Source organism: Atta cephalotes, assembly GCF_000143395.1.
Source record: "Atta cephalotes unplaced genomic scaffold scaffold00021, whole genome shotgun sequence".
In the NCBI taxonomy this organism is placed as follows: Eukaryota; Metazoa; Arthropoda; class Insecta; order Hymenoptera; family Formicidae; genus Atta; species Atta cephalotes.
In genome coordinates, this window is record NW_012130085.1 from 3076888 (window position 1) to 3098583 (window position 21696).

General features: G+C 33.1%; 1 protein-coding gene across 1 annotated transcript in view; it reads right to left on the reverse strand.

The window, feature by feature from the left end:
• Positions 1-1326: 1326 nt before the first annotated feature.
• LOC105619377 (transcriptional activator Myb) overlaps positions 1327-21696 on the reverse strand; it is a 25521-nt gene continuing 5151 nt past the window's right edge. Inside the window, exons 2-10 of the mRNA XM_012200898.1 lie at positions 8606-8771; positions 7308-7472; positions 5722-6037; positions 5260-5560; positions 4784-5184; positions 4296-4603; positions 3705-3794; positions 1793-1921; positions 1327-1461 (exon numbers count right to left, since the gene is read on the reverse strand). Of these exons, the coding sequence (XP_012056288.1) occupies positions 1327-1461; positions 1793-1921; positions 3705-3794; positions 4296-4603; positions 4784-5184; positions 5260-5560; positions 5722-6037; positions 7308-7472; positions 8606-8771 (2011 nt within the window). The remainder of the gene's footprint in view (positions 1462-1792; positions 1922-3704; positions 3795-4295; positions 4604-4783; positions 5185-5259; positions 5561-5721; positions 6038-7307; positions 7473-8605; positions 8772-21696) is intronic.

Genomic DNA, 21696 nt, shown 5'->3' on the forward strand with positions numbered 1-21696 from the left:
TATAGTAGCCTACTTATTATCCAATATGTGGACGCGAAAGATTTATTATTGTATTCGTATTACACCTTGATGAGAATGGCGCGACAGAATAAAGTCGATAAAGTGCAACAACCCCCGTAATTTCAGATGGAAATTCGGCTGCACTGTGGTTTTCATATATGTTACGTGTAAGCGAATTCAACAAATTGCACTCGACGCGTCCAAAATTATCGACGGTATCTACAACGACGCATAACTTCGTACAACGACGAGAAATCATCTTAACCCTACAATGCGCATATGGGTTAAATTTGTATAGAACCTAATCTCTTTTTTATCTTTTATACAGAACTAATTTATTAATTCACATTTTCAGTACTCTTTCGATAGTACCCTATTCAGAAGTGGATCCAGGAATCCAACTTAAAAAGAAACTAGCATATATAAAATTGGATATATATCCAGTATTATTTATGCTTTAGTTATGTGTGTGCATATATATATATATATATATATATATACATACACACACACACACACACACACATTTATGCACATATATACATATAAATATATAGTGAGATATATACGTATCTCATGAGATATATTACATATATATGCTATATATTTGTATGTATGTAATGAACATATGATCTATTAATGTGTTTACAGTTTATATTTATTTATTTTTTACATATAAACGTACTTATAAATATCTTCAAAAAGCAACCACAAAATATAGAACAATCTTACAAAGCGATATAATGTTTACATTTGTAAATCAGTGAAACAGCTACTTCTTCGCTCTACCCTTTTTGTTATGTACATAGTTTTTTTTCACAAGAAGAGGCAAAATAATTTACTTTTCCTAGCGCCCTCTAATTCCGAAAATAAATCATGAATCATTCAGTATACTTTTTTGTCGAAACGAGTACGTAGTTGGAAACGCAAATTTTCTAAAAAAAAAGAAAAAAAAGAAAAAAAAAGATATTCGAGAGATAGAGGAAAGTATCCATTTCTATTAGATCCACACCTGATTCAGTCACTATCCAGAACTTCCCTGAAAGAGTGATATTTATTTTCGCTGTTTTCTTCAAAGTATCCTCTTTTTACCCAGCGCAGTGTAGAGTTAATCCACGCATATCGAGGTCAACCGATCGAATTCGTTGCTTAATTTACCTCTCGAATTCATAGCGCGTGAAATAACCGATAGTGATCGTGCATTCCTGAAACGGAACGGCCTTACATCTTCATCTACGACTAGTTTAATGACAATTCTTTTGTACCACAAAGTGCGACCGAGCGCCGGTATTCCGCTTTTCACATTCCTTTTCCTTTTTTTCTTCTTTAAAAATTCAAAGAACGTGGACGCAACGGCAGATACCCATGATTGTTTAGAAAGCGTCGAGCGGCACGAGTCATGTCAAGCTGATCTCGAGTACGACCACATGCCACCGTTATCCATTGTGCTTCCAATTGTGCCTACAAACAAGGGGAAAGAAAAAAACTTTCAATAACTAAAATTTTTTTTAGTTATTGACACGCGCTATCAATGCACTTGTAGTAACAATTGGCCACATTAATGTAATGTAAGATTTATTTGATTTTTAAGAGAATATTCTTCTTAACTATGTAAGCAATCACAGATATAATATTTATTCGCTACTTATTCGATATAAACATACAATATTAAATAAAATTATGGTAATCTTAGCCAAATTAATTCTTCTAAATTAGATCTTGAAATTTGATGAAATTAATGTTTGTAGGTATAAGAAATTGTAAAAAAGACAGTATTAAATAAGAAACTCACCTTGGTGCGTTTTACCGGCCTGGGAGGCAGAGGGCTGAAGATACAATAAGGACTGTCGAATGCGTCAAACGTGATTGCTCTCTTGGCATTCGGCTTCCGTTGTTGTACGGACGTAAAGTCGTGAGGAGTCTGGAAAGGATAGACACACTAGCTACAGCCGGCAAATAAGAGATGTTCTTAGAAAAAATAGAATTAGCTGTACATTTCGAAAAGTGAATTCGAAGGTACGAGAAGGGAAAAAACGATTTGAGATTTGCAAGTATTTGACAAGAGAGACAGATGAATCTTAAAGGAGACAGATCGAAATTTATATTTTTTGAGAATTAAAGAATTGTGATGACATTTTGTTGTATTCTCTTTTTGTCTTCAACACTTTTTTGGCGAAAGAGAAAGAAAGAGAAGACTACCCATAACTAGTGGAATGACTAGGTTCTTAGGTGAGGACTTAAAGGACGATTCTGGGCAAGGACTTTTGTTTGTATACTGCTTCCTGTCTATGAGCTCAAGATTTCGGAATCAAATTATGAAATCTTCTCAAATTATGAAATCATAATTTAAGAACCTCTCAATTACTTTCACTTTTCTACTGAATTTTATATTATAAGGAAAACAGAATAGATTTATCTAAATTTTGTTTTGAAGAAAGAAAGAAGATCTTAGGACTTCGAGGAAGAAGGGTAAGAAAAAGTGTAATACTTTATTCCAATAAGAACAAATGTCAAAATAAAAAGAGACTAGGCCTTCACATTTTAGATACGCGCTGTGTAACTAGAATTGTTCTATCCAACATAAATATCTTTGGATTGGGAAAAGATTGAGGTACTTTGGTACGCTAGGCCAGGCCTGTATAAGAAAAACGATTTCAGTTAGTGTATGCAATTATTAGTTAGTGTATGCAATTAACATGCGACAACTAAATATATCATCAAAAAAAGAAGAAAACAAATACAAATAAATAATATAAATATTTACACAAATTATTTTATATATAAATATTAATATTAATAAAAATATTTAAAAACACTTTATGCTTGTGTAGGACTACATCTAGGAGTTGTTTTAAAGGACGAAGATTTGACATGGAATGGATGTGTTAACTCAATTTAAAATGACAAAATTTATATGGGATCGATAATATTTCTTCCCATGCTAATACTGCATATTTTGCAAGCAATGTTATTAATACATATATTAATCATTTGCGATTTATTATATTAGAATCCATTCTCAGCAAAATTAATAAGACTGAAGCAAACAAAAACGAAACAAGATCGGTCACCTGCCGATATTTATATTTACAAGCTTACAACGAAATAATGAATAATTTAATTCTCCGAGTTGTAAGTGACCACAATTTTTGTAAGACCAACAACTGCATATATCATAAAGGTATGTGTATAAATAAATTTCAATGCTTTTCTATTCATTTATATTGGTCACGATGAGTAACATAAACGTTTTTTCTCATTTTTATGATGTATAAATTAATCTTTATAGTTTAAAAATAATAAAATTAATATTAATAATTAAATAAATATAAATAATTAACGGCCAAGGTCTCGTGGCATTGGTACAAGTTTCAATAAATAGATCGAATGTTAGTTTATGTATAGTATTATACCTAAAATTAACAAGAATGATAATCTTTGGATTGGGCAATATTAAGCGACAAAAGGAATAAGCAGTAGAAGAAAAAATACAGATTTATATTTTCTAACTGGATTTTGTCTTCAAATAAGAAGCGTTAAATAAATAAAATGTATGAAGATATAGATAAAAATTTAAGTACAGACATATAGCATTGAAAGAAAAGTTAGAAGGCCGGCTAGCGTGTCTAAGGGCGATTGGTACGAGAATAATACCAGGATAAGGCGGGTTGATTATGAATTTGATTTTGAGTACGTTGTTCTACCTTTGTGGGACTGGTTCCTGCCGTCAAAAAGCTATCTTCTAGTGCCATAGATGCAGGTGAGAATAACGTAGAAGCTTCCAAACTTTTACTCTATGATACAAAAAATAAATATACATTATTATCCACCTGTTTCAAATTTCTCGAAACTTTTAAGTGCATTCAAGAAGCACAACAATTATAATATCATTAACTTGCCTATTGCAGATGAAGTTGTGATTGAGGTATATTTTTGGATTTATTTAATTAAAAGTATTTCGTAAAAGCTAATCTCTTGTAACTTGTGTTCATTGAAATGATGACGCGTAATTCTGTGACAGATAATCGCAGGTTCGAATCCAACAATCAAAATTGTCAATATTTTAACGTTATAAATTCGCTTGCAGGAATAAATTTCTATTATATTATTTATAATATATTAGATATGGGAAAAAGTTCGTGGCGTTTTTTAATTCTAACGGGAAAAACGCTACGAACTTTTTCCCATACCTAATATTGTAATATATTATTAATAATTTTGACAGCTATGTATCAATGAACACAAAATTACAAATAATTTGTCTCAAATAATTATCCGAGTAATAAGTAACATACTGGTGTTTCCACAAGGAAACTAATTTCGGAGTTGTCCTGAGATGCCCAAGCCTGAGAAAGGGCTTTCCTCGCACGTTTTCCTCCTGGTGCACTGTTTTCTTTACCGCGCCTTCGTATCATACTGCTATAGCCTGAGTCTTGGTCCTGAATCGTACTCGTTCCAGCCTCGTTCTCAGTCTCTTGCTTTATTATTTCAGTCAATGCATCTAGCCGACTAGGAGTTGCGGGCAACTGTACTGCTCCGGTTCGTCGCTCAAGCTCAGCTAAAGCGTTTTTAAATGGGGTTGGTGTTCTTGGTGTATTACCGTCTGAAAAAAATTACAGTAGAAAGTGATTCTAAAAAAAATCTTGTATTTATAAAAATATTGTGCTTATAAGTGTTATCTGAGTAGAGCTTTCGTGGACTGTAAAAGATTATGAATTCGCCAATAATTCACGATTCATTTGAAACTCATAATGCATACAAAAAAAATGCCATTGAAAATTACCGTTTTGGCTTCTTCGAAAACCAGTAGGCTGCGGAGTCGTGAGCGGGCCAGGACTGCTTCCTTTAGGCGTACTTGCACGCGGCCACGTTTCCGATGGACTTAGACTGTTCAGGAATTGCGAAGGACTGAATGGAAGTTGCTTGATAGGAGTCGAAGGGGTGATGTTTCCTGTTTGCACCTGTTGGCTCGTTACGATGTAATTCGATTGATTCCCGCTGTCGGAGACATCTATCCTCTGCAGCGAACTGTGCGCGTTTCTACGTCTACGTAATATAGGCGGAGGGCTACTCTTCTTATCCACGTGCTCGGGTACATCCTCCAAGTCGGGCATCGGCATCAGTTTTATTTCTGAGCTCTTCGAACCAGATGTTTCGTTTTGTATTTGTTGTAAGTTGAAATATCTACGCAGAAAAAAGAAGAAAATTGAATGCTGCCCAGAGACATATATGATATCATTCGTTTAAAAGAAGATATACTTAGATAATGACGAAATTGTCTCGGCTTTCGCTCGTGAAGATCCTCTTTTCAACGGAGACGTGCACTTTTCATTGCCGTGTGTATGCCTGTTTAATTCCAGAGCATTCTGGTATCCCGCCGTAGCATGCTGTTCCCAACTTTTGATCCAACCCAGATGTTCGAGGTCGAGACTCTGCGAGGAGTTACCCACTGTTATTGTCGAATTACTAGCCGAGGCAGTTTTCCGATTCTGATCATCTTCCAGAAGAAGCGTATCCTTTACAGTAGTAGCACCCTGTGCATTTTTTCTCTTGCCTCTGCCTAAATACAGTAAGTTGCGTTCATTTCTCGCCATGTTCTATCAAATCCAGCAGGCATTATAAACACAATTCAATGACAAAGAACATATTTATCACAATAAAATTTATATCGTTACTACATCAAAATTATATTAGTACATCAAAATTTACCATAGACAATACCTTTGGTCGCAATTCTTCCTTCTTCACCTTCATATTTCCTTCTCATCGTACTATTCCAATGATTTTTAATCGCATTATCAGTCCTTCCCGGTAAGAGCTTAGCGATTTTTGCCCATTGATTGCCGACTCTACGATGAGCATCAACGATTATTTTGTCTTCAGCCTCCGTCCATGCAGTTTTCTTTATCTCCGGATTCAAGTGATTGTGCCATCGTTCTCGGCACTGTTTGCCAATCCGACCTTTAAGATGCCGCGCTATCACCGTCCACTTTTTTGGACCATACTTCCGTACAAGTTCTACTACTTTTTCATCTTCCTGTAAAACAGAAGAGAGTTATATTTATAAAATATAACAAAGAAATATGTAGCAAGATAAATCTTAAGAAAATATTTTATAATAATAAGAAATTTGTATGGATTATCTGTCTTATATTTAATAGCTTCTTTTAATATATAAATGCAACAAATCTCTTCAATGCTAATAAAATTAATATTATTCGATAATAATTCGAATGAAATAATCAAACGATCTAGTCAGCTTTTCAATGATCAAAAAATAGTTTCAAGAAAAATGTTATCCCCTAAATATTGTCTGAATATAATATTATGAATAATCTGGTTTGTTATAGGACACTGCAAATATAAGGAGATATCTTAAGCAGATCTCAACTAAGGAATACCAGTGGGAAACGCCATAATCGCACGTACGCGCACTCGATTCCCGGAGCCGCGTTACTTGCCCTTGGCTGTTGCCAAGTGCATTGGCACGGCGACGCAGCATCACTGTGGTCAGAGCTTTTTCTTATTGCATACCCCACTGAGGCGAGTGGCAGACACGAGTGCTGGGATCCTTGTGTCTGTATGCGATTCGCCTCGTGTAGGTGGTATGTGCAGTGCCGTACAATGATATTATACTACTAGCGTATGAAACACTCGATATCAATGTAAATGCTTCGCATTATCAATCGCAACACTTACAAAAGAATCTCAAAGAATGACAAATTCTGATTTTAATAAAATTTTGTACACTTAATTTATATAAATTTAGAATATTATATAAATTTATATAAATTTAGATAAATTTAGAAAATATCAATACCAAATAAATTTAAAGAATAAAATAAATATTTAATTATTTAATAAAATTATATGTAAAGCAATTTTCAGCTTTTTTCATTATATCTCAAAATTCGAAATATTAAAAAATTGTCTAATACAAAAATTTTATAATTAAATTATCTTTATTTATCTAGGTCTATAATATTTTTTAAAAATAATTTTGAAAATACAAATTTTGAAAAATTATTTTTTTTAATAGTATTGACGTAAATAAATAGAGATAATTTTGTTAATCATCTTAACAACACGAGAAACATTGAAGCGTGAGAAACATCCTCGGAAAACTTATATTTTTCTTCAAAACATAATGATTTTTAAGTTATAGATACGTACAAGAGAATCCAAACTGAGTGTAATTGGATATACGCATACATTTCATATATTCATTGTAAAATCATTGGAGACCAATTGAATTTGGGAAAGATTTTCAGGATGATGAAGACGGGACGTTAGCAAGAACTGCCCACCTCCTTCGTCCATGGACCCTTCACTAGTTCCGGGTTCACGACCTTCGCCCATCTCTGTTGACATTGTACATCGCTCCTATCTGGAAACTGGCCGGCTATAATGTCCCATCGCAAACCAGTGCCCTGTTGTTCCGCGTTGCTTACTAGTTGTTTCAATAAAGCGTCCTGCAAAAGGAAAAGCGACGTGTAGGAAAAAAATGAAAATATTTCGTTCCACCTTGCTCATAGCAAGGTTTTTATTTGCGCGCTTTGAATATATGAAATGAGAAAGGACGGACGCATGAGAGATCGATCGATTCTCGTAGGCTTTCCCACGTGAAATCGCGTAAGTGCACCCTGTATTCTATGGGGTAACTGAAGCATCTGCCTCCCGATACGGCGGCGCAACTCGCTGCACAAAATACGAGGGGTGGACATTTTTTTCGGGGGGATCCGCATGTTCATTGTTTTCCCCCCATCCTTTTTCCCCTTAACTTGCTACATGGAAGCGATACGGTGTAACAATGTATACGCTTGAGGTATCAAACTGTATAACTAATATAAATTTAAAGAATCAGAAAAGAGCTTTTTCAGTCAAATAAAAAAAATTAATTTTATTACGATTAATCTATTAAATATTAAATATTACATTTTTTTTTCTCAATAGACTGATTGATTCTCGATAGAGTGACTTGATATAAATTGAAATCAAAAATATTTCTGCGATAAACATTGGGACATTGATCAGCTTGATAATAATTGTCTTAATCTTGAGACTTTCTATATAAAGATTATGCGTTTCGCGAGTTTTCTGCAAAACGCATAATCTTTATATATAACAATTATCTGTCAAGCAAAAGATCATGTCCGGCTTCAATTCGTCGATCTTCTCATATATGAGAAATTCCGTAAAAATTTTCGAAAAAGATCATTCCATTATGACAGCAAAAACCAAAAACAAAATAAAATTGAGAAAATAAAATCATGATGATCGAATAATGCAAGGTTTGTGTTTGTTCAAACAAGATATTGGCAATTTGAACATGCGCTTGCTATTTTCATTGGAGATAATCGTTCTCATTACATAACTGTTCTCATTATGATCCTCGATATCCACTTCCGAGTTCAATAAACCATACAAACTCTTCATGTCTCTTAGTGCACTCATACTTGAAAAGTGTGTTACCTGACTTAAATTGAGGATTAATCAATTGTCCTTTGAGAAAAAAAGAAAACTATATTGGCTAAAACTAATTGGTATTAAATAATTAAATAAATAATTAAAAAATAATTAAATAAAAAAAACATATGTGATTTACTTCGTCTTTGGTCCATCGTCCTTTATTTATATGTTTTCCCTGCCCGTAATTTGTGACACTGGAAAGTTGATTTTGCGCTTGACTTTGTACTTGACTGCCTTGGCTAACTGTACTGTACTCGTTGTCGGACTCTCCACCGCTGCTAGAATCGTATCCAGATCGAGACCTGAAAATGGTAAACAATGACCATGTAAACAATGATAGCGATGAGATGATAATTTATGCTGAAACAAATACTGACTGCTGTAGGCAGTCAGTTAATAAATAGTAATTTTTTGAATATAATGAGCTAAAAAAGTCTCTAAACATGACTACAAGATTTAATCCCTCGTCCAAATAATATGGCACTACAATTCACTACAATGGCACGTGTTGTTAGCGAAATTGACAAAAAAGATAAAAAAATACTCGATATTTTTAATAGCAATAAGAAGTAAGAAATTAGATTGTGTGTCAATATCATTTCCTAAATGCTGATAATATAGCCTTGTAAGAAAATGAGTGTCTTCCTTCCTGCAACGTCGTTTAATCATTCGCACGAATCAAAACTACGACAATACAAAAGCCAAATACGGAAGTTTAACGAACACGTATATCTTCTATCTATCCGGGAAATAACGGCTGAGACGGGAAATCACGGATGGGTGAATATCCTTCCTGCACCCGATTCTTCTTCTTTTTTGTTGCGCTTTTATTATCGCCACCCTCTCCTAATTTTGCCACCATCACTACTCGGGAAGCAATTCTGACCGCGAAAACGCCGGTTTTTTTGTGGTCACGAGCGACTTGATCTTCCTTCGCTTTGCGACTTCCTGTCACGTTTTGTAGGTAATTGGAATGCTTCTTTATTAAGCTTTTGCATCCTTTACATACTCCCATCCCCGATCAGAAAGTCATTCTTTACAGTTTAGTGTGATGACGTAATTGTTAGGAAAAAATAGATTAAGTGATTTAGCAAAACTATTAGCTTGCTATGTGAATTTATAACAAAACATATATATTTGATGGATATATATTTGATTGGTTTAATAAAAAAATTATGTCTAAACGATTATTATCAGTATACTAATTAAGTTTTTCTTTGCTATAAAAAAAATTGTTAATGTAACAAGTTATTACAGTAAACTATATATTATTACAGTAAAACTATGTGCCATCATAGCTAGTATGTTTTGTTAAAAATTTTAATCTATATATTCTACATATTAGATTGATCTTTCTATAGAAAGTCATCCTTGCTGTATTAACAAAGTTTGTTGTTATTATAAATATGGTAACTTATAATATATCTATGCTAATTTTATTCAGCTGATATAACTTTGATATTTCATAGAAAACTGTTCATATATATTACAGTTATAGATTTGTTGAATCAATGAAATCATTCTTAGTTACTTTAACAAGTTACTTAGTTTCTTTTTTCGATTAATTAATAATAATTTTATTTCACTTTATTAAAAAATTGCCAAAAACTGCTGTCCTTCATTTCAAAACAGCGATATAATTTTTTCTTATTTTACATCTCAATTATAAAAATTTTTAGAAAAATCAAAGACTATAGAATGTCAACTCTCTTCTTCGGAAAAGTCAGAATCCGATTTCTAGATTAATCATTGATAATTAAATCCTGAAAACCTAATTTTTATGAATTCTGGGGCACGACATGCTTTCGTAGAGATAGATCTATGCACTGTCCCGCTGAATAACAATGCATCCGAGAACAGAAGGCAATGTCGTATGCTCCTCTACGTGCCGTGCAATCTGCTCACCCTCACTTTTTCCCCTTTCCCTCGCCCCTAACAGCTGCATATGCCAGGGAGAATCCAGGGTGAGCGACTGAGAATATAGTTAGCTTATGCAACGATAGCAACGGAGCACCCGCGGACGTATGCGTGTGCCATAAACATATGTGTGCTGCAGATGGCCTGGGGTACCTATCGTCGCTTCATACATGCTGAGAGCCATCGATCGAAACATCCTCGTCTCTAATGAACCCCTATCTTCAATCAAGTCTACTATAAATATCATAGGAGGAAAGAAAAATGTCATATATTGACAAAAAAAAATGCTATACTTTCTAAGCATACTTGCTTAGAAAATAATTGTGAGTAGAAAATAATTTTGTTTGTTTACATAGAATTAATACCTTTGCGATTATTAATACTACTGAGTGGTGCACATGATAAATTTATTGCGTACGAAATACGATGCGTGACTTCAACGCGATTCATTTCAAGCTGCATGGTTGCTACGCATTTAGACGATACGAAAGATGAAGTTACGTCATCGCGAACGGTCTAACACTATGGAATGCAAACAAGCTAAAACGACACCACTCCCATTTAATTACGCTCGAAGAAAGAACCTCTCTCATAACGTTGCCCGCTATGATAAACAGGCCTGCGTGTAATATTAATCGCGTTGAATAACACAGTGAGAAAAATTGCTGGTTGAAAATAAACGAACCAGAAAATTCTGATTATATCTCAATCAGAATTCTAATTATACATCTCAATTGCAATTAGATTCAATCAGCACAAATTCTGATTTATCCATTTTCAACCAGAATTCTAATTAATGCAATCAGGCTCTTTTTCCAGAGTAAAAACTTCGTTTTATCGAACATAACACGGATATACTGATGACAAAACTATAATCGTCATGCCAGTAGATTGAGAATACAAGAGCAGCAAAGCACGAAACGATAAATTAAGATGTTAATCGCACACCTCGACTAATAATTACAGTCGATTTTTATCTGATAAGTATCGATAGCATCATACCATGCAACTTTATTAATCTACCGAAAATATCATCCCTCCGCAGGTGTGGTTATGTTTACATCAATACCAAACACTTCTCGGAAATACTTGAGAATTTATGTAAAACGCGTAAGAACATCGTAAGAAAACAAAACGGAAAAAGCATAGCAATCAGTAATTCTTGTCAGAATAATAATATTAAAAACTGTAGTTATTTATATATTTATATATTTTTGGAGTTTAATACAGATTTTTACTTTTCAGATAACTTGAACGATGATTTTTAAGAAATAGATGTGAAGAGTATCTCTAAAAGGAAAATACAACTTTTTTATGACCGTTCGAGGATCATTTTATTTCTACATTTTCTTATGTATTTTTCTTCAAAAAACCGAAAATTATTATAATAATGATGCTATACTTAAAGAAAAATTAGTACATAAAAGTAAAGTTAATAAAATCCTTATTTACATTGTTACAAAATCGCTATCGGTTATACTTCAATCATTTAAAAATTAATTCAGGGAGAGAAGTTGGATCAATAATTCTGAATTAGTTTGTAAGTGATCGAAGCATAACTGATAGATTTCAATGTGAGGATTTTATTATTTAATTTAATGTATCAATTTTTCCTTATTATTATAATGAGTCGTAATAATAATAATTTTTAGTTCCCATAAAGAAAAAGAAATAAAGAAAATGAAATATAAGAAAATGAAATAAAACACGTTCCTCGACCGGTCGCAAAAAAGTAAAAGTTATATTTTCTCTTTATACGCTTATAATAACTGTGTTCCAAAATTAATTGCCAATGCTTAAAATCTATAGTGCATGTGATGTAAATTACAAATTTTCAGTACTGATAGTGAATTCTGAAACACAGCCAATATCTTCGATATAGGTAAACTCTGTAAAGAGTATTAATTTTTGTTAATGAGAGCGATAGAGCCAAGAAGATCAAATTAGCACAAGAATTCCCGGAAAGTTACGTAAAGGCTTGTGTCTTCGTAGAACTTATAACTGCCGCATCTTTCTTGAATTTAAATCCTTCAGGCACGTGGCATGTCTAAAAGAACTTCTTCCACATTCCTCACCATTCAACAAAAAAAAAAAAAATACCGGCTTAATCGTGGTATCGATACAATAAAACGTCCTTCTGGACAGAGATAGTAAACAGATGGCAAATAATATATTCCCACTTAATCAGATTCAGCTGGCAAATAAAAAGAAGGTGAAAAAAAATTAGACATACCTACATATCTGAATATAGAAAAGTAAAACTTCATATAAGTTTTAATTGAATATATTAAATTTCTAAATGTAATAAAGTAATAATAGATGTTTAAATGGAAAGACATTATTCAAAATTTTATACAGCGCCATGTAAAATTAAATTTTATGTGATTCGAATATAATATAAAAGCTTTGTATTACATACTATGTTGTTCATTGCAATGTCAGACATTGAAAAATCATTGAAGCAATAAAAGCAGTTAGAAATTATAGAAATTAAATATTTGCTCCTAAAGGCCTAAGAAATAATCCTATATTATTCTTGAATTGAAAAAGTTAAACATACATAATAAAGGGATGATCTTCGTCGTTAAATTACTTCAACAAATTGTCAACTAAAATATTCAGATAAATTTATTCGGTAGCTTTTACTCGAGAGGTGATAACAAAAGCAGGTGCCGCCAACAGCTGCTTACTTATCTAGGAAAATGAACGAGCGTGTCTTTTGTCACCGTGCAAAAATTTCTTTAAGAATTTTGACTGCGTTCAGTAGAAAAAGCAGCTTTGCAACTGTTGTAAAATTCTTTAATATGATTGATCTTGCCCTTAATTCCTCACTTGATCTAAAGGTATAAACAAATAATATTTAAGAATTTTACAACAGTTGTAAAGCTGTTTTTTACACTGGACGCAGCTTTTTATATCTTCAATATACATAAAATATATGTATAAGAAACATTATTGTACATATCACGATGTATACAATAGAACTGGAAAAGTTGACCTTCAATACAAAACAGTTAAACGGGCGTGAATTCATATCGACTATATATTCTACATATTCAACTCACAAAGCTTATTATTTATTCGTTTGTCAATAATAAATTTGCAGACGATAATTTATATAATCGAATAGACAGAGTTTTTCATAATTCACATCTCTCCCAATGCATAGTGTAATACGGGCGTAAGATAACGATGGGGCACGGATGGACGTCGCTAAATTTCAGAGACAATAAAACGATATCGCGGGACCGGGTGATCTGACTTCTCGTGAGAACGGAAAAGAAAGCCCTGGTGCCGTGCGTGCCGAGGTATGGACATCTGCCAAAGTTCCGAACTTTCCCCTCTTTTTTTTCACGAGCACTTCTTCCGTTCACGTTCAGCGCTCACGCGTTTATTTCGCCTTTATGACACACACCAGGCGCGCCTTTAGCTCCTCTTCCTTCCTTCCTTACTTCCTCGCTTCCGCCTGTCACGCGTCACGCAACAATAAGGTCATCGTGCAAGGCGTCCTTTTGAATGTATGAGAAGCCCGCCGGCGGAGATCGACGATTACGACTTGACAAAACAAACTTCGCACTTGAAGTTGTATAACAATTAATTCTTACTGAACTAATTAACGTAATTTCTGAAGTCACAATTAATTAATTCGATGGGTTTAATGAGTTAATTCTTCATATTGAAAGTATGCTTTTCAACATTATATTTATGGCTGCGTTCAGCAGAAAAAACTAATCAGTTAGCGCTTAGTGATTCTTTAATAATTGATTTCTACACTTAGATCTAATGAAAAACTGAAAGCAAGAATCAATCACATTAAAGGATCAGTGCTAACTGATTAATTTTCTCTGCTGAACGCAGCTAATAGTTACGTTTCAGATAATCGCAAAAATTTTTAACTAAGTTAAATAAATATATAGAAAAAAAATAAATACAGGATGTAAAGACCATAATAACACTTAAGGGATTCCTACGAACATCTTGAAACTAAAAATTCTAATAGCAAAATGTATAATAATTTTTGAATTATATAAGCATTTAAAGTTAGCTAATCATATTGCCAAAAATTTGCGTGTTCAATTGTTGGTACTAAAACTCTAGATATATCAAAATAGCACACAAGTCCTCCATTTTGAACTCACTAACCTACCATATATCCAATAATACTAAGCGCTTATTGGACTACAGACAACTAGTCAAAAATGGCGGTCGAAATAGCCAATAGGAAAATTGTCGGCATTTCGGCTCAGATAAAAGATTTGCGCTACTTTGATATATCTAGAGCTTTAGTTGATACAACGCAAAGTGCTAAAAGCAAAAGCTATAATTGTCTCTTAATTATCTGTTAATATCGATACAAAAATTATTTTTATATGAAGATAAAATTATTGATTATTTTTAATCATTGAAAAATTAATATAATCCCGATAATTTAGTTATTAGAATTTTAGTCTCAAAATGCTTTTAGGAATCTTCCCTTAAGTTGTTGTGATCTTTGCGGAACATTTCTTGTAGGTATATAAAATATGTATAAAATATAAAAACATTTTTTTAAATAAAAAATTCTATTATTTTCTTTGATTTCACTTTTCATCTTTCAGAAAAAGGATTTTCCTTCGCATAAGTCAACTTTTTGAGAAGATTCTTTATCACACGAAATATAAGATATAGGCATTTATATGGCTTATCGAGCGTACTGTGCGGGACCCCCCGACACTCATAACAGGACAGAATATTAGGTCAACGCAAATACAGATCCTACCGCATTGGTCGCGTGCGACACCCTCAACACAATTGATCCTTTCGTCAATTTTCTAGTATCCGGGACCAGGTGTATGGATCCAGGGAGCGTTCGTTCATAGTTATGGCGTCAGCTGCTACCCCAGTGAGTCCCACCCTCTTGCCCCGGTCTCGTTTGCAATCGTCCAAGATACCGGCGCTTACGATGACGCGTGCTCCCCCCCCCCCCCTCCTTGCGCCAGGGTGTCATAGAATTCGCCTCCGATGACACAAGTTGTCACACGAATCGATTGCTCGTCGTTCGCAGTAAACGCTTTTAGAATTTATGTCATACATGAGTGACATATCCTGAATACTCTTGTACAACTGGGCCGCCTTTATTAATTATCGATGTTAGCGCAATGCATAATAATGTAAAATAAAATATTTCAAAATAATTTATTATTGTGTTGTGTTAAATTCATATATCATTATATATAAATTTACAATAATTTAAGAGACTTCTGAAAAATGTTGACTTCTAAGTATTATTACAGATAGTATTAAAATAAAATTACTTATTTCTAAAAAGATGATTTCCTAAATTAAATTATGTATAACACACAATTTAATTTGAGACATAATATTTTATTGTTATATACTAACATATATTATTTTTACATTTATAATTTATAATTTAATCATTTATAATTTAATTTACGAGATCTACGTTGTATCTACGAGAATAAATCAATTAATAAGAGAAATAATCTTATTTTCGATCAAAGCGAATCTTAGTGCTTAAATATTTCAATTTATATAAATAGAATTTATTTTCAATTCTGTAAACTGTCGCGCGCGCCGAAATTTTTTTCAATCTTAAAAGACAATCATAAACAGAACTAAAATAAATAGTAATATCACATATTAAATTGATAAGCAATTTAATAATACTGTGTGTTAATAACTCTAATAAGTATCTCAGAAGGATATTAATAATCTGATGTTATTATAATATAAACATCTTCAAAAACTATAAATAATTCATTGCGAAAAATATTATCCCGGCTAAGGTATTATAATATTTTTTGCAATAAATTATTTACAGTTTTTATGATGCTTATATTAGCATCAAATTATTAATATCTTTTTAAGATCAATTCTTTTAGCATCCAACTTGTTAGCATCAACCCTACTAGTCTTAGTATTTCGTGTCTGATTGAGTCCTGTTCGTGCAAGTTTCACACAAATCATCATTTCTTATTACCCTCCTAAAAAAAAGTTTGTGATGAGGGAGACGTGTGCGTAGCAGGACGAGCACAACCATCAATCTCCTTGTGAACTGTATACAATTAAATTCTGCGACAAACATTGACTGATCTAGACTTGTACCGACTTGAGTCCTTTTTATATAAAATAAAAATTGTGTAAAAAAAAATCATTATGAATATTTTATTTTCATTTTAAATTAACGTCTAAATATTCCTTTTTATATTAAAAAGATTTTTTTGTTTAAAATCACTATTTTAACTATCGAATTTACATGTATATACTTAAATTATAAAATATAAAAAATTTATAAAAAAAAAAATCATTGTATTTTATTTTCATTCAAAATTAACGTCTAAATGTTATTTAAAAAATTTTTTTCTAAAAAAAATTACTTATTCTAATCGTCGCACGTATACTTATTCCGTACAACAGAAATGTCCAAATTATATCACAAGGACAGCCTAAAGATATCTGCAGGATATCCATATGATATATTCTATTGTGTTTAGATTATAAAATGTGACTTTTTCAACTTTACATTTCATGAAATTTTTGTAAATAAAATATGTACATTGTTTCTGCACCAAAATAAAAAAAAAATATTTCAACTCAACTTTTTCTATTTGCCTCTTATTTTAAATCATTCATTTTTATGTGCTCAAATTATTCAACTTTTTTGAAGAATTTAAAGTCCTCGTATTTTTTTCAAAACTTCATACTTAAATTAAAAAATCCTACAATCATTTTTTATATTCGTTTATTATAAAAAGTTATAATTTTTTAAATCAAATGCTACTGTTATCTAACTTAATACTTCAATTATCAAATTATATATATTTTATTATTTTTCAAAATGAAGTTTATACATTTGTTCTAGAAAATTAAAAGTATAATGTTCGTGAAATTTTAGAGATTTTTTGAATATTTTAAATAAACGAAAAAACAGAAGAGATTCGAGACGTCCAGATTTGTATCGAAGCATCGTTTTGAGGCTAATATCATATCATAAGGATTCAAATTGCTTATCAATTTAATATGACATTATTATAATATTAACACAATTTAATATTGACTATACTATCCTAGTTCTATTCATGACTGTCCGTTTCAAGACTAATTGTAAGAAAGATTTCGGTGCGCGATTTGCAAAATTGAATATGTATATAAATGCATATATTGAAATATTTAGTACTAAGATTATTTTGACCAAACAGGATTTCTCTTTATTGACTTACTTTTATATTTAATCGATAATATAAAAAAAATTTATTAATTCATTTATCAGATGTCTACTTCGACAATTAATAAGCATTTTTTGTACGTAGTATTCCTATTTCATTAAAAAAAGAAGACAATATAAAAAAAATCATAAAACCTCGAAAATAATTATTTAATAAAAAGTAAAATTCTAGAAAAAAAACTAGGAAACTTAAATTATTTGTCAGGTGCAGATAACTTAAATTATCATCAAATATCATTAAATAATATGTTATCGGATGAGAGGAAAAAAGGACACACTAATCATCTATTTAACAAAAAAAAAAAATAAATAAAACAGAATTAAATCATTATTAATATAGACATTATTAAATTATTTCCAAAATATATAACTGATTGCATGACACCAAAATTTCCTTTTGTTTTCAATTTCATCATAAAAATTCCGTAACCAAGGAATCAAGCTTATTTTCCAGCTCAATGATCCCTTCCGCTGTCACGAAACGGACGAGACTGGCGGCTCTCACGGTTGATTAAATCGAAGGTTATTGACATCGCGGAATCTATTAAGGTTAAATAAATAAGGTTAAATAAATAATGGGAATAAATAGGAATATATATATATATATATATATATATATATATATATCCTTTTCACCAAAAAAATAATCAAGCTATTATAATAATTTCGTTATATGATATGCAAAAGAAGTCAAGATCGATAGATTGACATTAGTGATCGAAATGCAAGGGGCATTTTTCTTCACTCGATAAACATTGCTTCAACATTTCAATCTGAGGATTATTCATTCAAAAATTAAAGTCCGTATGTATATTAAAATTCGAAAAAAAAGAAGAAGATTTAATAAATTTTTCATCGCGCATCCAGATTGACTCGAAATTGCCAAAGAAACTGGTACCCAAAATCAGATAAGTTTTGCGCGTAGCGTATTTTAATGAAGCCGGTATATTCTTGAAGGATCATCATTCGGCGGAAGGCCACAGGACTCACTAGGCCCATAGGGCCCACGGGGCAAAAGATACAGGCCCCCGAGATGAATTCGTGCCACCACGCCACGCCGGTTCAGACATGCACGGCGCGAGTAGGACCGGGTAAACGGATAGGTAAGCATACGTATCTATACACGTGCACTTTATTACACGCGATCGTGCGGGCTAGCCAACCAACCAGCCAGCCAGCCAGCCAGCCAGCCATCCAGCCAGCCATCCAGCCAGCCATCCAGCCAACGACATCAGGGTGGAAGTCTTTACCGAAAGACATCTGGCTACCACCTGCCTTGATGCCCTCGCACTCGCTCCATCAAACTTCCCCATAATAGAACGCTCCCTGAGCATACGCACCCGCTCTCATATGACGCGTGCACATGTGAGAAGGTACATATGTGTATGCATCGCGACCGTGTGACTCATACCGGCGCAGGTATGAGCATGTGCGCGTACACGCCAGCATAATCGAGTGATCGCGCTCCTCTCGGCTCTCGTTCCCGTGGGGTTGTACAAAAATACAGGTTTACGGTATACGGTAAGGGTCTCCGCGTTAATGTCGTATTGAAAATTAAATATTCATCTGCGTCTGTAATCTTCCGTCTGATATAAATGATGAAGGTACTTATTTTCACGTCGAAATTGTATTGTCATCGTGACTAATATATGTGCACTAACAAAAAAAAAAAACTGGACAATCATTATCCCAGTATTTATTTCTATAATTTTTGTAAAGATAATAGGAGATATAATTAGATTATTTTTAAATATAATTATTTTCTGTCAAAATGAGCAAATGGTAACTTAAATAATGATTTATGTTGAATTATTTATTAACTCTGTTTAATTATTTGTTTTGTAATTTTGTCCAATGTTTTTCGTTTATAATGCACTTTGGACCAAGAGAGCACTATATTTTCTCACAAAATTAAATTATATCCTCAAATTGTTAATTCTACAAGAAATTAAATTAATTCTCTTTCTCTTTTTTTTTCTCTTCTTCTTATCTATTCTATAAATATCTATTCTATATATAAAACAATATACATTAACCGGTTATTCACTGGTTACTATCTCTCCATACGCATATATACATATATGTATACGCGCGCGCATGTGTGTGTGTGTGTGTGTGTAGTAAAATCTGTATGCGTGAGCACGTCTACGAGACGAATTCCATCAGCCCTCTGTGACGTAAAAAAAAGGCGGGAAGACCCTCGGCAACGTGCTCGCGCGTTTCATCCCTCTCGTTTGTCGAAGTGCGCCTTGTCGCCATACACCACGCCTTTTACCCCCGTGCCCATTGCGAGGCGATTGTACATCGGACGAGCCACCCGGTGCTCGTTCCCATGACAAGTGCGATGGGTATTTTCACTCGTGAATCTTTAATTCCACCGTGGGAATCGAGTCTACATAAACTAAAGATCCGCGCATGCTATACCAATATGTTGTATGTGTGTGCTTGTGATCCGATTAGATTACATCTTCCGCAGTCGAGACACAACGCGGTCCTTTGTATCATTATGTGGAAATCGCTGAGGGGGAGGAAAATCTCTCGCCGAAATTATTGTGGTTAAACTTTCGTTCAATAGATTTTTAAATAAAACACAAAATCTAATAAAAAATTTAAGTTTGTTTGTACTTAAAATATTTCAAAAGAGACACATTATATAAAGCATTATATAAAATAAAATAAAATATGGACAATATTCAACTAACATAAGCGACTCATTAGAGGAATGTTAACAAAACATAGATACAATATTCGGTATCCCATCAGGAAGGAAAGAGTCTCCGATTAATTATAAATATAATATAAAAAAAACAAAAAGAAAGAAATACAAAACAAAATACAAATATCCTTTTATTTTATTTAAATACCTTAACATTTGATCTCTCCTTATATTTTGTTCTTTTTGTGGGGTCTTAGTGTTCTGAATACTCATCTCATTTTGAATAATACAGTAAACTAATTGTACACAATCGAACATGATAATAAAAACAAAACATCAATCTCTAAAAGTTGATAGGGGACTTGCTAAACAAGATCATTTAGGGATGTTTTCAGTTCAAGCAGATGCTGGAAATCAAGTTCGCCCTTGTAGTCCGTCGATCAGCATCGTCGGTCGCACCGACCCTGGAGTGCGCTAAATTGATATCGAAACATAATGAAAAAGAAAAAAGAACTGGCTACGAGAACAGTTGAAGGGCCGCGGGTCCATCCCATCTTAAAAGAAGTCTTCTCAAGGGGCCCGGTCGCGAATCTTGTCGGCAACCCCCTTCGAAATTTGTTATTTGACGTTTTAGGGTGGCTTTTTTCTGGTCGCCCCACACGGCCCGATTCGACGGAATTCTAGGGCAACGACTGGCAGCTGTCCAGACGTCGGCGCGATTCAGTTTTAAATTCGATTGTAGAACTGAGAAATTTAATCGCATGCCCAAGATCACAACGCGCTCGGGTATTTTCCATTGAAGGCACGTCCCTTTGCACGTTGACTTCAATTCTAATGACTGTGAGGAACTCACAGATCTCACCGACATTCATAAACCCCCGAGAATGGACTAAAGGATAGCTCTCTCCCGAGACCACACGCGACGCGAGTACAATACGATCTATTTACTTTATGTAGAGACCCCGGGGCGCGCAAGTGATGTATAACTAATGAGAATTTTGGTAGCTTTACAGAATCTTATAATATACCAAAAAAAAAAACTTCTTGTTACTTTTACTATGTTCAATTAAAATTGCAAATACATATTAAACGATGTCGATAGATAGCGCAAGATACCATTAAAAATATGCGGATTAATTAAAGTAAATTAAAAAGTGAAAACTAAAAACATAATTTTATAAACACATTTGTCAAAGATTATGGACAATCAGAAATAAAATGCATAAGATTTCAAAAAATTTTGATTTTTTGTGTATACTTCGCGCACACACACACACACACACACACACACACACACACACACACACACACACACACACACACACACACACACACACACACACACACACACACACACACACACACACACACACACACAAAGAGAGAGAGAGAGAGAGAGAGAGAGAGAGAGAGAGAGAGAGAGAGA